Source organism: Haliotis cracherodii, unplaced genomic scaffold (assembly GCF_022045235.1).
Source record: "Haliotis cracherodii isolate W230 unplaced genomic scaffold, xgHalCrac1.p SCAF_18, whole genome shotgun sequence".
NCBI classification, from domain to species: Eukaryota; Metazoa; Mollusca; class Gastropoda; order Lepetellida; family Haliotidae; genus Haliotis; species Haliotis cracherodii.
The window spans coordinates 5,932,177-5,954,822 of record NW_027266273.1 but is presented as its reverse complement, the minus strand read 5'-3'; the positions used below and the strand labels follow the sequence as shown (position 1 = coordinate 5,954,822).

Here is a 22,646-nt window from a genome sequence, read left to right as displayed (position 1 = left end):
ATGGCGTCGCCTCCGTTTCCGATGTCGTGCGCCTCCAAGATGGCGTCGCCTCCGTTTTCCGGTGGTGCGCGCACCTCCAAGAGGGCGTCGCTTCCGTGTCCGGTGGTGCGCGCACCTTCAAGAGGGCGTCGCCTCCGTTTTCCGGGGGAGGAGCAGGAGGAGGAGGAGGGATGGGGTAAAAAAAACAAACCCCAAAAACCAGAGAAGCGGTCGTAAAAGGTGAACAAGATCGCCATGGTTGGTGTGGGTGTGGTGGTTCTAAACATAGACGTGGTGGTGGTGGTGAAGGGAGGATGGAGGGTGGTGGTGAAGGGAGGGAGGGAGGAAAGGAGGAGGAGGCGGGTTCATGGTTTGGGTTAGAGGGTCGTCAAAGCAAAGGATGATAATTGTCTTTTGGGTGAGATGGGTGGCCCTGAAAAGGGCCGTTTTGAAGAATATTACTTCTTCACCCACAAAGGGGGTGTGCTGCAAAGGCACGGGTGGGCTTTCATCTTTCGTCTTTCAGAACACCTACTTGTGTGCGTTAACCGCCGCACGTAGGTGTCCTTGAGAATGGTCTTACAATATAGACATTGAAATGTCCCATCCCGTGCCCTTGTGCCAAGGGCGTACACAGGCAGGCACCCTTGGCATCTATCACATTGCCATGGTGGAGACAATGGTGGTGCTGATGTTTCTTTCCACAGGGGCAAAGGTTGTGTCACTGTGGCGATTTCTAAATCCCAGTTTTCAGACATGTTGTTGCTGCTGCTGCTGCTCATGATGATGATGATTTCTTTTATAAATAAATTTTTACAAGTGACACTGATCCACTCGAATCCACTCTTGTTCTATAGGAGAGCCACTGACACCCTGCTTCCTGGCTGGTTCCCCAGGCCGCAGCTCCGATTGGTTCGTTCCGGTGCCTGGCCTGCACCTCGGTTTTCCAAAACGACCCGACCCTTGTGTTTCTTTTCCATAGGAAATGGATTTTGTCGTGGGAGAGAAAGCACAACTCAGCTCGGGTGCTGTCCTCTGATTGGTCGGTGCTGTCTTCTGATTGGCCGACAATCCAGGCTTCGGATTGGTCAGATGTCGCTCCTGTTTTGAGGAAGGGTTGTCCGTAAATCAGACGTTCAGTCCATCTTAGAGTACAGACGTTCATCAGACACGCACTGCTATCATGATGAGCAACCAAAGTATGCCCTATCGTTTGGAGAGGAAAGACACCACCCGTTCCAGGCGGTTAAGAACTGCTAACCATACCTATCATTTGACTTTCAACCCAGACTACTTGGACACCGTACCACCGGACCGCGTTCCCATGGAACTGCCAGCTTTATTTGACAGAGTGATCGATGACTTTTATCAACAGATGTCAGGCCAGAAGAGAGATCGTATTGGTCTAGGTATCGATCATCCCGCTTTGAACACCCCCATACGGATTCCCTTTCGTCGCTTTGAAAATCTCCATGGGTTAGATACTTTGCATGCCGTGGAAAAAGTCCAACAGTCCAACAAAGCCCTGAACATCGATGCCACCATGGTTGTGACTTTAGTACACGTCGCAGATCCCGACAGGCTAGGATCGGGCAGTGGTGCTCCCCGGCTGAAAAACGTGATTGGGCTCGAAGCCTTTTTAACACGCAAACAGTGCATTGTACGGATCAAGAACGAAGATCAATCCTGTTTGGCACGGGCCCTGGTGGTGGCACAGCATTATGCCCAGAAGCCCCACCCTCTGACCCAAGAATGGTCCACCCAGCGAGTGAGACTGATGAGAACGGATCACGCCGACGTTCAAGACATACGGGCACGGGACTTGCGACTCCTTGGCCTGCCTGAAGGTCCCTGTCAGGGCCTGGACGACCTCGCACGCATGGGACTCGCCTTGGCCCACCTGAATTATCAACTGAAAGTCTACAGTCAAGAGGTGGACGAGAGACTGTTGTACAAGTGTGATGAGGCTCCACCCCACGCCACCGTGTTGCATTTATATCATCATGATCAGCACTACGATGTCATCACTTCCATGCCCGCTCTTTATAGGTCTATCCATTACTGCGAACGCTGCGACCAACGTTACGATCATCCCGAAAAACATCCCTGCACCAAGCAATACCGCTGCCAACGCTGCCTCCACTCTAGCTATTGCGGACCCAAGGAAGAGCACGGGATCCCTTGTTTGACATGTCAACGTTGGTTCCCAATCAACAGTGTTACACTCAACATCTCCAGTCCCCGTCAGAGGGAAAACCCAGCGCCTGTCAATCGATTCACAGGTGTCTGGCCTGTTTTCAGCTGGTCCGCGTCTTGGACACCCCCATGGCTCACCACGAGTGCTCCGATGAAGAACATCCCTGCTTGGTGTGCCGAGAACCCATGACCCCAGACGATCGCTGTTACATGACGCCTCTCCGTTAAGAAAACGAGGAGGAGGAGGAGGAACAGGAGGAAGAGGGGGAAGAGGAACAACATCACCTACGAGACGACGTCCAATACGTGTTCTACGATTTTGAATGTATGCAAGACACGGGGGAACACATTCCAAATTTGTGCGTGGTGCAACTGGGATGTGGACGGTGCATCAGTGAAGTAAGCAAGGACTTGTGCGAACACTGTCCATGGAGAGAAGAAGGGTATGGTCCCAGCCATGAGATCGTGTTTCGAGGTCCCACCACGCGACATGATGTGTGTGTGTGGTTGACCACGCTGGCTGAAAAACCCAAGAAGAACAAGGACCAAGAGGAAGAGGAGGGCAGGACACGTAAGTGGACAACAGCACACCTGGGGGAAAAAAAAGAAAACGGGATGGCTCCCCCTCAAGAAACCACTCTCCAAAACGTCAACGACATGCATCACCCCAGCAGGAGGAGGAAGCGTTGGTGGAAGAGGTGGAGGTGGAGGGGGAAGAGGTGAAAACAAAGAAGCCAAAGAACACCACCACCACCACGTCAGTCCAGAAGGAGGATCGCATTTATGTGATTGCCCACAATGCACGATCATATGATTTACACTTAATCCTGAAGGGTCTGTCCCCCCTCCTGGTGACACTCCCCACCAAGATTCGAAATGGCCAACAAATTTTGCAGGTGACCCTGGGACGACTGTGTTTCGAAGACAGCTTAAATTTCATCCCTTACCCCCTGAAAGCCTTTCCAAAGAGCTTTGGGCTGAAAGAACTGAAGAAAGGGTACTTTCCGCACTTTTTCAATACTGGAGCCAACCAGACCTACAGAGGTCCCTATCCACCAGCCGTCATGTACGATCCCGATGGCATGTCTCCCGCGGAACGCACAGCCTTCCTCCAGTGGCATACCCAAAAAGTGCAAGAAGGAGCCTTGTTTGACTTACAAGGAGAACTTTTAGTCTACTGTCAGAGCGATGTGGACATTTTAAGATGGGGATGTGCTGACTTCCGACAGAACGCCATCAACTCGGTTGTCATGGATCCCTTTGTAGAAGTGATGACAGCTGCTGCGTTCACCATGAAATCCATCCGAAAACACGACCTGAAACCCAATACCATCGCCATTCTTCCACCTCAAGGCTACCAACCCAAGAGAAACTATTCCCAAGCCTGTATGCACTGGCTCCATTATCTGATGGAGACAGACCCCCATCTGCACCTCCAGCACCACAGGAATGGAGGTGAAAAAGAGTTCACGTGTGGAGAGGGTCAACATCGGTACAATGTGGATGGCTACGATCTAGCGACAGGCACCATCTACGAATTCCTGGGCTGTTTCTGGCATGGGTGCCAGGCCTGTCACAAGACCCAATGTGGAGAACTACATCCCGTCCTGGGCACATCGTTGGGAGCCCGTTACACTGACACCCACTACCGCTTGAGTCTCTTGAGTCAACACCCTGAGGTGAAACGGATCGTCACCCTGTGGGAGCACGAGTTTACAAAAATGCAACGGGTGGACTCTGCTCTGCGTGCTTTCTTGCAGGGACCCCACTGTATTCACGTCCCCGGGCCGCTCAACCCTCACGACGCCTTCTATTGAGGGCGCACCAATGCCACGCGATTGTGCTACGAAGCCCAAGAAGGTGAAACCATCAAGTACATTGATATTTGTTCCCTTTATCCATACATTTGTAAGACCGGAGCGTTTCCCACGGGACACCCGACCCTTCTCCATCAACCCCCTGTGGACGCGTTGTTTGAACTGAAAGGACTGATCCAATGCCGTGTCTTACCCCCGAAACGACTCTACCATCCGCTACTGCCTTACAGATCGGGTGGCAAACAGCTCTGTCCTTTGTGCCGCACGTGTGCCGACACCCGGACAGACTCCCCCTGCGAGCACACGGACGAAGAGAGGTCATGGGTGGGGACGTACGCCACTGTAGAACTCCAGGAAGCCGTGAAGAAGTATGACTACCAGGTGCTTCAGATCTACGACGTTTGGCATTTTGACACCTTTGCACAGCATGACCCCGACACCCAGCAAGTGGGACTCTTTGACACTTACATCGATAGGCATTTCAAGGAGAAGCTCGAAGCCAGCCGATACCCCGAGGGATGTACGGATCACGACGCTTACATCCAGGAGATCTATGACAAAGAAGGCATTGGGTTGGACAAGGATCGCATCGAAAAAAATCCAGGATGTCGCACGATTGCCAAGATGCAACTGAATTCGCTCTGGGGCAAGTTTGGACAACAGTTAGACTACAGTCAGAACATCTATATGAACGATCCTGTACAGTACTTTGCCTTGTGGAGGGATGAACGCAATACCATCGAGGATGTTACCGTTGTCAACGAACACATGGTGGAAGTGACCTATACCCAGAAGAAAGAATTCCAAACCCCTCATTCTCATTTCAATGTCGCCATCGCTGCTTGGGTCACGGCCCAAGCACGTCTCAAGCTGTATGAGACCCTTGCCCTGGTGGGTCGCAGGGTCTTGTACTTTGACACAGACAGCGTCATTTACATTCATTGACCCCACGACGCGAATCCAGAGCTTGGCCATTCGTTGGGTGAGTTTACAGATGAACTGGACGGAAACACCATCAAGACGTTTGTGTCAGGAGGCCCCAAAAACTATGGCTATGAGTTAATGAACCCCAGACCCGATGGAACGCGCACGACCTGCAAAGTGCGAGGGTTCACTTTGAATTACCGAAACCAACAACATCTCAACTTTGACACCATGAAAGGACTGATACTGGGACAACGGCCTGGGAAAGAGGGGGAGAAAATCAGTTTGGATTACCCTCATCAGATCATTTGAAAAGGACCTCGGCACGAAAACGCTCTTGTGACCCGACCCACCCGGAAAGACTATCGTACCGTGTACGACAAGCGACGTCTCGTCTTTCTTCTATGACTTTCTATAAAAATGATATACCATTGGGGTATGACAACGGATTGAAACTGAATCGACATGGACCCCTACAGAAAAAAACGGATCGAAATCTGGCCAATCAGAAGCCTGGGTTGTCGACCAATCAGAGGCCGCTCTCGGGCCATGGTGGGCTCTGATCGGTCGAACCGAGGATGTGCTTTCTCTCTCACGCTACAAGCCTAACCCTATGGAAAAGAAACACAAGGGTCGGTCTAGTTTGGAAAAATTGAAGCTCAGACCAGACACCGGAACGGACCAATCAGAAAGCAGGACCTCAGTGTCTTTTAATACGCCTAACGCTCTCCGGTCATCTTTCTCTGAACGGATCAAGCAACAACATCGTCCCTCTGATTGATGTTCCTCACGTTGTGTTGGTTGTTGGCGTTTTATCTGGAAGAAACACGTGTTTGGAGAGAGTACCATCAAGTGTTGACACACATCCGTGAAGACTTGGAAAGAAACAACGACCAGAAAATCCGGACAACATCATGTCAACACGTTTGAATGCCAAGACACGGAGCGACATGGGTGGTAAAAGAAGCAGGGGAGATGAGAACTGTGACATGACTGCTGACCTGTGGGGTGATGTGTACGACATGTTGTGTGCAAAGATAAAGGCTGACGACGAGTACGCCAAGTTACGTTCAAAGATGCGGAAACTGACTGAACCCAAGAAAGTAGCACCGAAGAAGACGATAAAGAAGACCCAGAAGAAAAAAACAAGCAAACCAACAGCAGCAGCAGCATCAACCACCACCACCACGGCAGCTGTTGTCACCACGGCAGCAGCAACACCCACCACCACCACCACCACCACCACCACCACCACCACCCCAGCAACAACAGCAGCAGCAGCGGCAGGCACCGAAACGAAAGGGACATCCTTTTTGAAACCTGCAACACCTGCAACACCTGCAAAAAGACGATCCTGGAAGAAATTATCTCTGAAGATCTCTCATCAAGAACAACTGTAAGTACCATTCAGTACTTCTTTGTCTCAGTCATTCTTGATGTGATGTTGATCTTCATGATGATGTCTATGTTGGTGATGAATATGACTATTCATAGGATTGACTCTGTCCTATGATTGACAGGACCCCTGATGTCAGTTCAGCCCAGTCCGTGCTAGAACAGTGGTGGGAACAAAACCCTCGGGAGCCAACCTATTCACCGAATGCACCTGTGACGATGACGGGTGACAGTGATGATCATGAAGCGCTCAAGCTGGCCACCCTCCCTTCCATGGATCTGGATACGCTCCCCCTGCTTGATGCTTCTTGGTCACCAGCATCACCGGAAGATGTCTTCTCCTCAGGTATGCCCATGGTTTGCGACGATGACAACGTTGACCAGGATCCTTATGGAGAAGCTCAACTCACTCCCCTACAACGTGAATGTAGTGTTTGCCGACACAACAACATGTTAAGATACATCAGCTGCAACAGCGGGCAAGTGATGTGTCATGTCTGTTGTCTGGAGGCCATAGACTGTACTTGTTTTACTGATGGGCCTCTCACATGTTCGGGACCTGTTTGGGACAGTATGATGGAGGGTCACATCTCATGGTCATCCTCATCTTCACTCGAAGAGCTTTACAACACATATACTGCAACAGTGATCAAGTGATGTGCCATGTCTGTTTCAGGGAGGCCATATACTGTACTTGTTTAACTGATGGGCCTCTCACATGTTTGATGGAGGACCACATCTTATGGGGTTGAAGATAGAGCTTGAAGATGGAAGAGCTTGAAGAGGAAGGAAGAAAACGTTGCCGGGTTGTTGTTGTTGTTGTAGGGACATGCAAAGCACTCCCTCCTCCATTGTCTTTTCGTATTTCCAATGTATCTGGTTGTGATTGGTTTTTTTTCATTATTAAACAGTGATTGATTGAACTGACTCTTTGTGTCTTGATTGATCTCAAATCCAATAGAGTTGAGATGTCGTCTACGTTGTCTGTCTGTGTGTCTGTCATGTCAGTGCACACCAAAGTGTAAAATTAAAATAAACGACAAAGGCCATGCTTGAAAGATCAGCTGCCTGGTGTCAGTCATTCCAGTACACATCACCACACCCACCATGTGTCATGTCATGTGTCATGTATCATGCCGTGTGTCAGTCAACCCAAACACAGGATGACGTCACGTGATGAGGTGAAGGAGGAGGAGGTGGAGGTCATGACCTTCCGTTGAAGGGAAGTAGGGAGGAGAGTTTCATAAAATCAGGTGAACCCTCAGACCTTCTTTCAGTGAAGTCACAGTCATCATGGAGCAAAGACGGTCTATGATTGCCATGTCATCCTCCCGAGATGTTGTCCCCGATTCCGAGTGGGTGTCTGAAAAGGTGGGAGAACAAGAAGCGAGAAAACGTCCACTTTTTATGGATGACACCCTCTTGATGGACGACTCATGGTGACTCAGTGACATTCTGGAGGGACCTTTTCCTTCTTATACCTTGTGTCATCCTTCTCATCCTCACTATGATTCATTTCAAGAACGTTTGAGGTCTTTTAAAACGTGGCCTAAACAGATGACCCAGACTCCTTATGACATGGCCATGGCTGGCTATTTCTATCCAGGACGAGGTGACTGAGTTACCTGTTATTGCTGTGGTGTGGCACTCCGCCAATGGGAAGCCACAGACCAACCCTGGAAAGAACATCTGAAGCACGCCAAAGTCCCCTGCGAATACTTGTGTGTGTTTTGTCCTGATGGAGAAGTGAATGAAAAATACAGACGTTTGGTGTCCCAAGAAGCACGGAAGAGAAGAGTCGAGTGTCTTGTTCACCCCAAGTGACAAAGTTTCTTTTTTTCAAAGTGTACAGACGTTCATACCCTCGTGGTCACCCCCGTGGTCACCCCCTCGTGTTCACAAAAATCACAGGGACGCCCCTAATCCTGTGACTTTTTGTTTTGTTGTGTTGTTCATGTGAGCGGGGGATTAAAAAAAACCCAGTTGAACCCATAGTTGTGTTATGTTGTCTGTAGGATGAAGAAAAAAACAACACAGGATCGAAATGCACACACCGATAAAAAAACGGATCGAAATCTGACCAATCAGAGGCTTGGGTTGTCGACCAATCAGAGACCGCGCTCGGGTCATGCTGGACTCTGAAGGGTCGAACCGGGGTTGTGCTTTCTCTCCCATGGTAAAATCCATTTCCTATGGAAAAGAAACACAGGGGTTGGTCCGTTTTGGAAAACCGAGGTGCAGGCCAGGCATTGAAACGGACCAATCGCGGGTGCGGCCTGGGGAACCAATCAGCAAGCAGGGTGTCAGTGGCTCTCCTATAACAAAAAAGAGAGCGAAGTCACTCACACACTGCATTCTATGAAACCAACCATGTCACCTCGATACAGTTGTATGAAGTGCCAGACCGACAGTCACAGTTACCTGTACTGCCCTGAAGTGACATGTCTCGAGTGTCACACTCAAGGCCACCGTCACTATGTCTGTTCGAAGATAAGCAGTCAAGAGGAGCAGAACCAGGGCCCATGTTACAACTGTAAAGTTGTGGGTCATTTCGCTGCAGATTGCCCAGAACCAAGTCGAAAGAAGACACCCCAGCGTCCCTGTTACAACTGCCAAGTCGTGGGTCATTTCGCTGCAGATTGCCCAGAACCCAGTCGAAAGAAAACGTCAGCAGTCCCGTCCACGTCGACATCCGTGACACCCGTGACACCCGTGACACAAGTGTTACATCTCATAGAAGTCATGCACGTCGATGTCCTCGACCTAAAAGAATGCATCACACAACTCCGTGCGGGCATCACACCTTGTGTAGAGAAAAGAAAACAGGACAGAAGCCTCTCAAGAAAACACGCTTCAAAGCGCCGACGACACCATCAGTCCGAGGATGAGATGGAGGTAGAGGATGCAGAAGATAGATCATCTGAGTGACTAATGCATGGGAGGACATGCTGCTCCATCGGAAACGGAGGCGACGCCATCAACTCCCAGCATGCCCTGCGCGCATGCACAGGTCACGTGACCGGATGTGACGCCACAGAGGTCACGTGATCCTCTCGACCAATCAGAAGCCAGGAGCGGTACTGGACCACTGTACACAACTACTTATGTGATTGGAAAATGTTGGTGGCCTGATATTCGACCATATCGACCATTGTCGATTTGCAATGTCTTTAACGGCATTGTTTTCACACTTGTTCAAAGATTTCATACAGGAAAACAGTAAAGCAAAATGCACGTGCAAGTTATGTCCTTCGTAACTCGTGGTAGTGGCTATATATAGGCAAGCATAAGCCAATAATTTGTTATTCAATTGTGAAATTTTTTTTCTAAGTTCGTAAATACCGAGACTCAGCGCTGCCGATCGGAACATCGCCATAGGACGTATCGAAATAGGGGAATCACAGTGTTCTGTTGCACGCCACTTCAACATCCACCACATCACCATTTGCCGCCTTTGTGACCGATACACACTGTTCAATTCCACTGCAGACCGTCCGAGAACCGGCCCACCAAGAGTTACCATCCCTGCACAGGATCGCTACATTCGACGGTTCCACAAACGTCATTGCAATGCCACAGCTATGGAGACTGCGGGACGCATCACTGGTTTGAGGAGGATACCAGACCAGACTGTCAGGAACCATCTTCTCGAGGCTGGACCAGTTATCGTCACTGTTTTGCCACAGATCCATCGACAGCGTTGGCGCCATATCATACAGCATTTCAATTCGAGAAACTGGAGACGAGTGTGGTTTAGCGATGAATCATGATTTCTTCCTCACCGGCGAGATGGAAAACAACGTGGAAATGAGCGTTTTGCCCCACATTGTTTACATGAATTCGACAAATTCGGTGGCAGAAGTGTCATGTTGTGGGGGGCCATATCCTACACCGCAGACACTCCCACAACTGGCCAACGCGTTACAGCCAGAATGGCGCAGAATTCCGCAGGACAGATTCAGTCAGTGCCGAGGAGATGCAGAGCCGTGATTGATGCCCGGGGGCGGTCACACCAGCTACTGGAGGCGCAGCCTTATGTGACATGACAATGAACAGTTTTCAATGCTTTTGTACAGCTCCAAAATTTTATATTTGTATCTACTAAATACCACCTTTATTAGGTACAATAAATTTACTAAAAATCTACCTATGCGTTTCTTTTTTTTGAAGAGTGTAAACTTCCGACTGGCACACTGATACTAGTATACCATGCGGCAGTGTAACTTGAATATCTTACTCAGACACAGTAGAGTGTATACTCCGACGCGACCAGTCCTTGTTTTAGCCCCTTAATGTCGCGCGCCAGGCAGGGTAACAACAAGTACAATCTTTTAACGACGTTTGGTATGACGCGGCCGGGCGCTGAACACCCGACCTTCCGCTTTCCGGGCAGTGCTCTATCTACGAGACCATGGAGGCGGTCAGTAGTGTCGGAGACCTCGGTGGTTCCTGATCTTCTTCAGCCTCTCCAAATCATCACGGATTTTGTTGTCAGGCATGTTGGCCAGCACCTGGATGAACTTGACACCCTTCACACCCTCTGTCTGTTGAGAAACAAATCTGAGATCTTGTACTGGCGGGGTTCGTCACCATTGTGATGAACCTGCCAACTTCTTAACCAGAAATATCTCCTGCACGTTTAGTAAGGTCAAAGTTTGCCTTCTTCAACAAAACGTTGCAGAGTCTACCACCCATACCCTTAACTGCTGTACATAAGGGTGAACATCATCTTTATTTGTCCATAAATGTGGGTGTTCATTACGATTTCATGAAGATACATTTAAAGATATCTTTTTGTGCCATGACCACAAGCTGTTGCAGTTTGATTTTAATCTTCACACCAACGAACCGTTTGGAAAAATTTCTTCATCTCATAAAGCAACGAGGACAGGTATCAAAAAATAAAATCAGATCATGGTTTCACTTAACGTTTGATATGAGTAATCCCTATGCTAACAACAGGGATGTTACAACACCGACCATAACATGATAAAACCAAATGGGTAAATATAAAACGCCAGAGAATAATCATTCAGAAAATCTGCCGAAACAGATTCCATTGGCCGTAAAGGGCAAATATTTTTCTTTGTTGAACGCGACATAGATTGGCTGCTTCTGCTCTATGTGCTTTTCCTGCAGCTGTCGGATTGAGAAGTTCATGTTGGACGTAGATCAGCCTGACCTGAATCCTCACTGCGATTCGGAATACACATTATCAGCAAATGTCTGTATGGACCAAACAAGCGAAGAGCTTTCTTGCAATGCTCAGCAAAGAAATCCAGAGACTGTTGTTACAAACTCGTCGATTACGCCTGTTCTTGTATAAGGTGACAATGTCTCATGTCCTGGAGCACCATTCCTCCTCCGAACACTGACACAGAAGTTTATACAGGTGGTTTAGCAGGAGCAACTCTCCGCAGTTGATGACCTCTGAACGGGTCCCATCCATTCCGAGCACTAAACCACAAAACAGCCCAGTTCCTCCATTACGGACAGGCGCTAATGGCTTCCAGTGTAGAGTTGGAAATGATGTTTTCCCTTGTAATAGTGTACCCATATTATTGATGTTTTCTGGAATTTGCTTCTTTTGGTTTGGATAACGTTTGTTTTCTGCACCTTCCCCCAATGACAGGGTTGAGCTCGCAGGAGTGAGCTTTGAGCCAACCTCTGCTTCTTCCCAAACGCTAAGAATGACACGGCGTGAACAGTGCCTGTCAGATGGTCCCATCTTTGTTTGGCATATGCCTGTGGAGGTTCTGTAACCAGATACTAGTAATCATCATGGGCACTAGCACAGGAGTCCAATTTCTGCGGGTGTGAAGTTTGCTGACATCAACAAGAGAATTTTTCCTCTAGCTTAGTGCAGTAGTCCTTTTTGGCTGGAATCTGATTCTGTGGCAGACCAAGTAATGGTCTGTCTCGCAATCAGCACTAAGGTACAAACGTGTGATAAGCACATTACTAAGGTGGCTCAATCTTGTGATGATCGAGTCCAGTTGGTCTCCAGGACACCTTGTGCTCAGTTTTGAAGAAGGAATCATTGCTGCACAGGTAATGGAGTGTGCACAGCTCTAGTATTGGAACTCGTCCTTCGCCCCCTGTGTGGAGCAGAGTGTAGAACGTACTCACTGATGTGGTTGACAGGCCCGTCGGAGTCAGAGAGTCAGAAGTCTTTCCGTTTCAATCTTGCCAGGTTCTAACGTTCAGCGAGTTCTTGACAGCAAAGCCAGCGCCATGCTTTCTGGTTTGATCAGCTCGCTTTCCCTGCTAGATGAACGTTTAGGCTCTCTCACACAGAGTTCCTGTTACAAAGCTTTGTCGACTCTTGCTTCCCGGGTTGTACCGTCACTGAGTTGACGCATGCAACAGACGACCCTGCTGAGACTACAGTCTTGAGCAGGTCGCAGTTTAATCAAAGAAGTTATAAATTGAAATTTGACTCAATATTAAAATACACAGAGTCTGCAAGAACAGGGTACATTATTTTTTAACTGCAATGCGGGCATATGTATATTTTTCAGTAAACACACACACACACACACACACACACACACACACACACACACACACACACACACACACTCCCAAATGAATGGGTTGCTCCATGACATTTTATTGATAATGCAAATGCACATCACACCAAATACAGCTATAGGCGTTTCTGGATAGCTCGTGATTCTTTTTTTTTTATACAGTCTGTGTCGCGCACAGCTGATACCACCAGTTCTGCACGATTTCTAACCTATTTAAGCACCATCTAAGTGTTATCGTCATCTAGTCACTGACGATCGAGCAGGTACATTGACAACATGAATTTTCATGCTGGAGCTGTGTTGATGTGTATAGCTGTTGTGGCTGCGGCGAGTCTGGTTGAAATAAACCAGCCGAAAGAACTTCGCATGCACAACTCTGGTCCCCGACCCTTACACCAGAGAGAAACGGGAAAGGCGACAAGAAGTAAGTAAACAATTCATTTATTGGAGACCCTAAAAATGGTAGTTTTCTGAAAAATAATCTTGTATTGCTCCTGTAGCTTAAGAAGGAAAGTGTGGGTCTTGAGGCAGTGACAAAAAACAACACATAATTATCTTCATAACATAGACATTACTCTGTAGTATTAACTTTAAATTTTTGTTTCAATTTACTTTATTGAAGTTTTCGCTCTTCAAGCCTCATTATTATGAATAAAGGGGCGGGAGACGTTCACAATGAGCAAAGTACGAATGCGTAGTTTCTTCCAGCACAAATCCGCCATAACGTGCACCAGTAGATACAACAAAAGTTAACATATAAATGGATTTAGTATTTGTGATAGGACCATCTTCCAAAACCAACATTAGAAAGCCAAATGACGAGACACTGTATGTAAAGAAGCCCGGGGTAGATTTTTTTCTCTCGGTAGTTGCAGGTTAGTCGTTCATTCAAAATCTTTATGTAATAAGTCGTCAAATTTCGACCAATAACGTCCCTGTAGTTGCCAACGCGCGGACCATGGACATATAATCGTAATGGACTTGCATCGCCCAAGCCTCTGTTATTTGATGTCCCACGCCATCATATATAGGAAAAAGATGGCATATGTAAGAAACATAACTGCTTCTTTTAAATTGTATAGATACAGATGGACTCTGAACACACTGATACTGAGATGAGCACATTACACTGAACTGTTAAACCTCTTTAATATATACTTACTGTACTTGTCGCACCTTATACACAAGACTTATGAATACTATTTTTGAAAAAGAATTCGTAAGGAAACATGTTCAATAAGCGTTAAATAACACTGAACTAGAAAATAAGTGTTTGATGTCTTGAATTATAATGGTGAGGTAGCCTAGTGATTAAAGCGTAAGCTCGTCACGCCGGACCCGGGTTCGATTCCCACTTGGGTGTGTGGGACCACCACATGTTTACCATAAAACTTTCTGAAGGCTTTGATGAGGCCATGCAAGTTGTGACCTTGATCAAACAACCTTTGACAAAGAGCCGTATGATGCTCTTTAAGATCTTCGTAGAAAAGCATGCTCGATTGTTCAGCCAATTTGCAAAATGACTTAAATATTTTAGCGTTTTGTAAATTGCCGAAGTGAAAATTTTAGTTATTTTACACATCGACTCTAACATGTACACACAATATGACAAGCAAAGCTTATTGGAAATCATTAGTTTGTGTTTCAAGTCAAAATAGTGTAAAAGAAAATCGTAGAATACCAAGAAGTGACTTATCAAAACTTTGTCTCCATTACCGATGCGACCCCCAAAGACGCCCACACTTCCTTATGAAGCCAAGACAAAACTGTATTTCATTTTTGTTGATCAAAGTGACGATATCAATAAAAGCGACTAATGTGGTTACTGTTGGCGCATCATAGGTCGCAAACTAGTCGAAATGTGTGGGATATCATCCTGGTATCCATGGGGAAAACACATTAAGAAAGACAACATCCCGTCCCCGAGAATTGTCAGAGATCAGAGGTTTTTTTAGCGAAAGTTGACAATTTAAAAGTTAAATAATCCCTGTTGTCATACATCTTCCCGAGGCTAGGGAAAGTCCAGTTTCCGCCCTTGCCGAACTAGGCTGTATTTATGGAGTTATATGTTGGCTGGACCAACGAGTCCAATCAAAATCGTGTAACGAAATCAATATCCGGTTCGTTAACTGCCGTGAAGGTTTCAGTCGATTGCAGGATTTGCAAAGCATGTTTACCGTCAACTGGTAGCGCTACGGTCGAGCCCAGAATTTCCAACTTAGTTCGGCAAGGTTAGAAACTGGACTTTTGCATTCAGTTAACTCCCATGCCTCGCGAATATGCTTTTCATACAGTTTTCTGGAGAGTCATCTGTCACACTGAATCGTTATGCATAGATCCAAATATGAAACAGATAAAGCCGTTGTATTGGTCTCTTCTATTTCTAGTGAAATTTCACTGTGTTGCGTTCAGATGCAATGCCACGGAATCGTATATGTACGATGATAGCTATATTCAAATGATGTGTTCTCGAAGTTTTTTGTTGTGAGTGAATATTGATTTACACCGCTTTTAGGAATATTCTAGCAATACCACGGCGTGGGTCACCAGAAATGGGCTTCACACATTGTACCAATGTGGGGAATCGAACCCGGGTGCATTAACAAAAGGGACACAGCACTATGGACGGTATTAAAGTGCAGGGTTTTTGATTGCCTGGCATCTGCTTCAATCGAACAGTGACAATTCAACAACATGCCAAGATTAACAGAAGTGCAAAGAAACAACGTCATAGGTCGCTTGCAGGCAGGGGATTCCCAATCAACTGTAGCCAGGGTTTTCAATGTAGCGCCCAGCACCATCACAAGGCCCTGGATCGGTTTCAACAGCATCGGTCAGCACGTGATCGGCAAAGGTCGGGAAGACCAAGAGTAACCAGCCCCGCCCAAGATCGCTACATCCGACTGTGCCACCTACTTGAAAGAACGACCACAGCCACCTCAACCACATCCCAAATACCCGGACTGAGCAGAATTTCCGACCAGACCGTACGAAACCGTTACAGAGCAGCAGGTCTACGAGCAAGACGCCCTGTTCGACGCGTCATATTGAGTCGACAACATCGTCAACAACGACTGCATTGGTGTCGTCAACACAGGGTATGGCCTCAATTGCGATAGAGAGATGCCTGGTTCAGCGACGAATCAAGATTTCTCCTCCGTCCAGGGAATGGAAGAGCACGGCTCTACAGACGTCGGAGATAACGTTACGCCGGAAACTGCGTACAGGAAGTGGGCAGGTTTGGTGGGGGTAGCGTCATGATGTGGGCAACTATCTGTCATCATGGCAGGACAGGTTTGGTCCATATCCAGGGCAATCTTACGGCTCAACGATACATCAACGAAATTCTGCTACCACACGTCCTCCCAATTGCAGCCAGCAGCAACGGTGTATTCCAGCTTTGCTTGAGGAATGGAACAGAATTCCTCAGAATCTAATCCAGAGATTGATCCAAAAAATGAAGAGGTGTCTTGAAGCCGTTGTTCAGGTTCATGGAGGTTCCACAAGATACTGATTAAAAGTCAATATTTGGACTTGCATGACATTATTCTTCAATTCCGTGAACCAGAAGTGTGCATGATACTGGCAGTTACGTCTGTGCAACAAAAGTGACATTCATAATTTTTGGGGATGAAATCAAGTCATTTTCCAAATCTGTAACATCTCCAAAATAAAGCACATTATTTCATGGTAATCTTGGCTATGTTTCTCCTCAACCCTTTATTTCACTAAAAAAATTATTTGGTATGGCAATCCTTTACACAGATTCTGCACCAGTTCATTAAAGTTGCTCGGTCTGAGAATATACGGGTGTTGCTTAGTTAATTTCCATGTGTACATGAAGGGGCGGTCGGGTAGCCTAGTGGTTAAAGTGTTCGCTCGTCACGCCGAAGACCCGGTTTGGATTCCCGACATGGGAACAATGTGTGAAGCCCATTTCTGGTGTCCCCCGCCGTAATATTGTTGGAATATTGCTAAAAGCGGCGTAAAACCATACTCACTCACTCACTCACTCATCATGTGTATATGAAATGTATATTCATACCTTTCAATATATTATCATGGTACAACATTTATGCTAAGTTATCTTATAATAATTAGATCTACATCAAGTGCTTTTATGAGTTATCATGGTGTAATATTTATACACCATTTCATATAATTATAGTTTAGCAAGTAATAATTATCATCAGGTAAAATGCATATATAAAATATCAGTAGTTTCAGTTATAGCTTTTTAGATGGTTGCTAGCCTAAGGTATCAAGATCCCATCTCCCAGACAAAGGATATTTATTTAAGTATATCTGTCATCACCTACCGGGGTATATTAGAATAACATTACTTCAATTAAGACTCATTAAGGATTAGCCCCCATACAAGCTCGTCTATAGTGCATTAAGGATTAGCCCCCATACAAGCTCGTCTATAGGGCATTAAGGATTAGCTCCCACACAAGCTCATCTATAGTGACACCCTAATCTCTTTCAAAGCATCCAGTAAATATGTCAACAAGATTAGTGCCAGTCCAACAGGATAAACAGGATTTAGTATTCCCCTCTGTCTAGCCATCCATTTAGCTTAGGACACAACCAATCGTGTATCAACCAATCACATTCCTTTCTATTGTTCAAACTTTCATTAAATACATACTGTAGCCAAGTTCAAGCAGAGAAGGGGTTTGACTCTCTTACCAAGCAGACCTCTCTCCCACAGCCCAGAGTGTGTACCGACTCTCTGTGGCACCCTCAGTTATTTCTAAGTATATTGTAAATTGTTAATTGTTCTTGTAAATAAAATTGTGATTAGTCTCCTGTGACTCTGGCTCTTTGCTGACTAATTCCCCAAGAAAACCAGCACGTCATTTGGAAGGTATTGTTCACCTAGAACAGTTCCATGATAATATTATGTTGCTTGTTTAGAGATTGCCAGTGATGAACACTGACCAATAACCCACCTTTTACATTGTCTGTATTTAAGCCCTGGTAAGCTCACAGCCAAGTAAAGGTTGATGTTATATAATTGTAGCTAGGCTATTTGTCTCTTAAAGCTAGATGAAGACAAAGTTGTGAGTGCCAAGGTCGCGATTGGGTGTGAACTGACGTGCCATGTGGGCGATATATGAAACTTTAATTGTATATGTCGGCAATATGTGAAACATTCAAATGATCTTGTTGGGATATGAATGAATATTTCAGCATAAAGTAAGACTTTTTTTATTGTGATTATTGATACTTGCTCTTGCTGTTTGTGTATTATACGATGTTTGCCAGAATTAAATTGTTTTTAAATTGGTGTGTGAGTCTCCTTGCTATGTATGGAGACTGTATAGTGGGTCCTCTCGTAACAAATGTATGTCTGTATACATTCGAATTGTTGTTTTGCAGGGGGTTTGCAACCCGATGTTACCTTTCAAGTCTCACTTCGTTCTGACACTTCTTTGGGTAACGGTGAAACCATGAAGTTCGATGACGTCAAGCTAAATAGAGGGGGAGCTTACAACCAACATTCTGGCATCTTCACAGCACCTTTCACAGGGACGTATCAGTTCTGGGCTAACGTCATGGTTAATGAAGATACATACATGGCCGTCGATATCCGTGGTCAATCGAAAATCCTAGGCAGAGGCTACTGCTATAACCTGCACCGCGTGGCCTCTATCACTACAGCTGCGCTTCTCAACAAAGGCGACCACGTCTGGGTGACGAAAACCGCAGGGACAGCTGTAACTTCTATTAGAGGGGACAGCCATTCGAGCTATGGAGGCACACTCCTGAAGCAACATTAGATGTTTCGTGAAAACATTGATCGTTGCCCATGTAATAAAACCACTGATTAACAGGCCATATACATTTATGTATTTCAAGTCGTGTGACATCTACCACTTTGGTGAAACCAACCAGTTCGGGTAAGGTGATGACATTCTTAGAAACAGTATCAGGGCGAAGCTGGGATTTGAATCCACGATCTTAGGTTTCTGTCACCTATAATGCAACACTCACATCGACAAGGCCTCGTATCGAATAAGAACCTTTGAAATCATATTTATTACTAGACAGCCTCTTTGCATAGTATAAAAATAAACTTACAAGATTTATGAACGCAGCTTAAAAAAGTACCTACAACTTTACAACCACACTGTAATTTTGTTAAACATGCGGCATGTGCTCATGTCCTGTCGGAAAAAGAAAAGTAATGATTTGTCGATAAAGAAATACGTTTGTTTGTTGTTTAATGCAGCAATATTCAAGCTGTATGCCAGATGTCTGTAAGTAATCGAGCCTGAACCAGACAATCCAGTGATTGACATCATATGAGCATCGATCTACGCAATTGGAATACCATGACATGTGTCAACCAAGTCAGCGACCCGACCACTCTGTCCCGTTGGTCGTCTTACGAAAAGCAGAGTCGCCTTTTACAAGCATGGGTTGCTGAAGACCTATCCGAACCCGGATCTTCACGGGTGCATGAAATACGTGCAATAAACATATATAGTATTAACGATGATTAACAAACTAACTACAAGGCGAACGTTAATTGAGCTCAGTATGTAGTATAGGTTGTGCAAAGCAGAATATCTGCAATAATTAATAATAATGATAGTAACCTAAATCATGCGGATTTCATCGTTTTAGTCGAGAACATGTAGGACTACTTTCGATGTTTACATTGCAGATTGTTATTTGTAAGGGGCATCTACTTCGGATCGGGTGGTCAGGATTTATGATTTAGTTGATGCATATCAGAGTGTCTCAATTGCGTAGATTGATTCTCATGATGTCACTGGGATCTCTGTTCAAGACAAATACAACAACGAACAAACAAACATGTTGCCTGGATGGCGAAAGTTGGTCATGGCTTTTGTCAATAATTGTATTGTCCAAACTGATTTGTCTCTTCTAGACTTGATTATATACAGACACCCGTTAAAAGGCTTGGTGTCCGGCGTAAAACAACATGCCATTGCTTTTTCTTAAATATTCAAAGGGACATGTCAGGGTCAGTCGGACAGCATTATAACAAATCTCATTAAAATCAGATCTTAGTTCTCGTTACCGCTAAACAAAGATCGGAGGACACCCCATTACGGGTCACATCAGACCGACCTTGAGCGAACTTTGACGGACCAATGGAGAGACTGACAAGAAGTCGATTTTAGCCAGAAGGCAGCTTTCTCGTGCTTAGTACCGAACACTAATTTCAAATTGGCGACTACGCTTCGAAACATATTTTGACAAATTGAAACCTGAACAAAAGAACATTCTGGAATGGCTAATAGATGGTCTAGATTATGTAGATTCAGTCGTTAAGACGGTAACTATCGTTCGGAATACCCCGTGTTAAAGTTTTCGAGGTTGCATGATTAGAAATCACATTCTGACTGTCACTTTCATGATCCGTTAAGCGACGCTCTGATTGGTCGAATGAAAGGTCGTTCTGACATGACCACTAATGTGATGTCCTCAGATCTTTGTTTTGCGGATACAGAGATACAGGGTTTTCACCCCGCTCCCCCAGGCGGACTGGTGAACAGATCTGTGCCAGGCGGACTGGTGTGCCACTGCGCAGCCTTCGGGAGAAGCATGCTTATCCCTGTTTTGGTGGAAAAGGGAACGTTGACTGAGATACAGGGATACAGAGATACAGAGATACAGAGATACAGAGATACAGGGATACAGGGATACAGAGATACAGAGATACAGAGAACAGAGATACAGAGATACAGAGATACAGAGATACAGGGATACAGGGATACAGAGATACAGAGATACAGAGATACAGAGATACAGAGATACAGGGATACAGAGATACAGAGATACAGAGATACAGAGATACAGGGATACAGGGATACAGGGATACAGAGATACAGAGATACAGGGATACAGAGATACAGAGATACAGAGATACAGGGATACAGAGATACAGAGATACAGGGATACAGAGATACAGAGATACAGAGATACAGGGATACAGAGATACAGGGATACAGAGATACAGAGATACAGGGATACAGAGATACAGAGATACAGAGATACAGAGATACAGGGATACAGAGATACAGGGATACAGAGATACAGAGATACAGAGATACAGGGATACAGGGATACAGGGATACAGAGATACAGAGATACAGAGATACAGAGATACGGGGATACAGAGATACAGAGATACAGGGATACAGAGATACAGAGATACAGAGATACAGGGATACAGGGATACAGGGATACAGAGATACAGGGATACAGAGATACAGAGATACAGAGATACAGGGATACAGAGATACAGGGATACAGGGATACAGGGATACAGAGATACAGAGATACGGGGATACGGGGATACAGAGATACAGGGATACAGGGATACAGAGATACAGAGATACAGAGATACAGGGATACAGGGATACAGGGATACAGAGATACAGGGATACAGAGATACAGGGATACAGAGATACAGGGATACAGAGATACAGATATACAGAGATACAGGGATACAGAGATACAGGGATACAGGGATACAGAGATACAGAGATACGGGGATACAGAGATACAGAGATACAGGGATACAGAGATACAGAGATACAGAGATACAGAGATACAGGGATACAGGGATACAGAGATACAGGGATACAGAGATACAGAGATACAGGGATACAGAGATACAGGGATACAGGGATACAGAGATACAGAGATACGGGGATACGGGGATACAGAGATACAGGGATACAGGGATACAGAGATACAGAGATACAGAGATACAGGGATACAGGGATACAGGGATACAGAGATACAGGGATACAGAGATACAGGGATACAGAGATACAGGGATACAGAGATACAGATATACAGAGATACAGGGATACAGAGATACAGGGATACAGGGATACAGGGATACAGAGATACAGAGATACAGAGATACGGGGATACAGAGATACAGGGATACAGGGATACAGGGATACAGAGATACAGAGATACAGAGATACAGGGATACAGGGATACAGGGATACAGAGATACAGAGATACAGGGATACAGGGATACAGAGATACAGAGATACAGGGATACAGAGATACAGGGATACAGAGATACAGGGATACAGAGATACAGGGATACAGAGATACAGGGATACAGGGATACAGAGATACAGAGATACAGGGATACAGAGATACAGAGATACAGGGATACAGAGATACAGAGATACAGGGATACAGAGATACAGGGATACAGAGATACAGAGATACAGGGATACAGGGATACAGAGATACAGGGATACAGAGATACGGGGATACAGGGATACAGAGATACAGGGATACAGGGATACAGAGATACAGGGATACAGAGATACAGGGATACAGGGATACAGAGATACAGAGATACAGGGATACAGGGATACAGGGATACAGAGATACAGAGATACAGGGATACAGAGATACAGAGATACAGGGATACAGAGATACAGGGATACAGAGATACAGGGATACAGAGATACAGGGATACAGGGATACAGAGATACAGGGATACAGAGATACAGGGATACAGAGATACAGAGATACAGGGATACAGAGATACAGGGATACAGAGATACAGAGATACAGGGATACAGAGATACAGGGATACAGGGATACAGAGATACAGGGATACAGGGATACAGAGATACAGAGATACAGGGATACAGGGATACAGAGATACAGGGATACAGAGATACAGGGATACAGGGATACAGAGATACAGAGATACAGAGATACAGGGATACAGAGATACAGGGATACAGGGATACAGAGATACAGGGATACAGGGATACAGAGA

The 22,646-nt window shown here is 45.8% G+C and overlaps 2 protein-coding genes and 1 pseudogene across 2 annotated transcripts; all 3 read left to right on the top strand.

Annotated features, from left to right (window-relative positions):
• LOC139466014 (uncharacterized) lies at nt 1–3,992 on the top strand. The gene is made up of 4 exons (XM_071248029.1): nt 1–175; nt 1,269–2,060; nt 2,405–2,574; nt 2,850–3,992. The coding sequence occupies exons 1-4, from the start codon at nt 1–3 to the stop codon at nt 3,990–3,992; spliced, it is 2,280 nt and encodes a 759-aa protein (XP_071104130.1).
• A 1,838-nt stretch (nt 3,993–5,830) lies between these two features.
• On the top strand, nt 5,831–6,233 carry LOC139465518 (tRNA (guanine(37)-N(1))-methyltransferase-like; annotated as a pseudogene).
• Nucleotides 6,234–13,083: 6,850 nt separating this feature from the next.
• Nucleotides 13,084–18,973, top strand: LOC139465205 (complement C1q-like protein 4). The gene is made up of 2 exons (XM_071246870.1): nt 13,084–13,268; nt 18,230–18,973. The coding sequence occupies exons 1-2, from the start codon at nt 13,121–13,123 to the stop codon at nt 18,628–18,630; spliced, it is 549 nt and encodes a 182-aa protein (XP_071102971.1). The 5' UTR covers nt 13,084–13,120; the 3' UTR covers nt 18,631–18,973.
• The last annotated feature ends 3,673 nt before the right edge of the window (nt 18,974–22,646 follow it).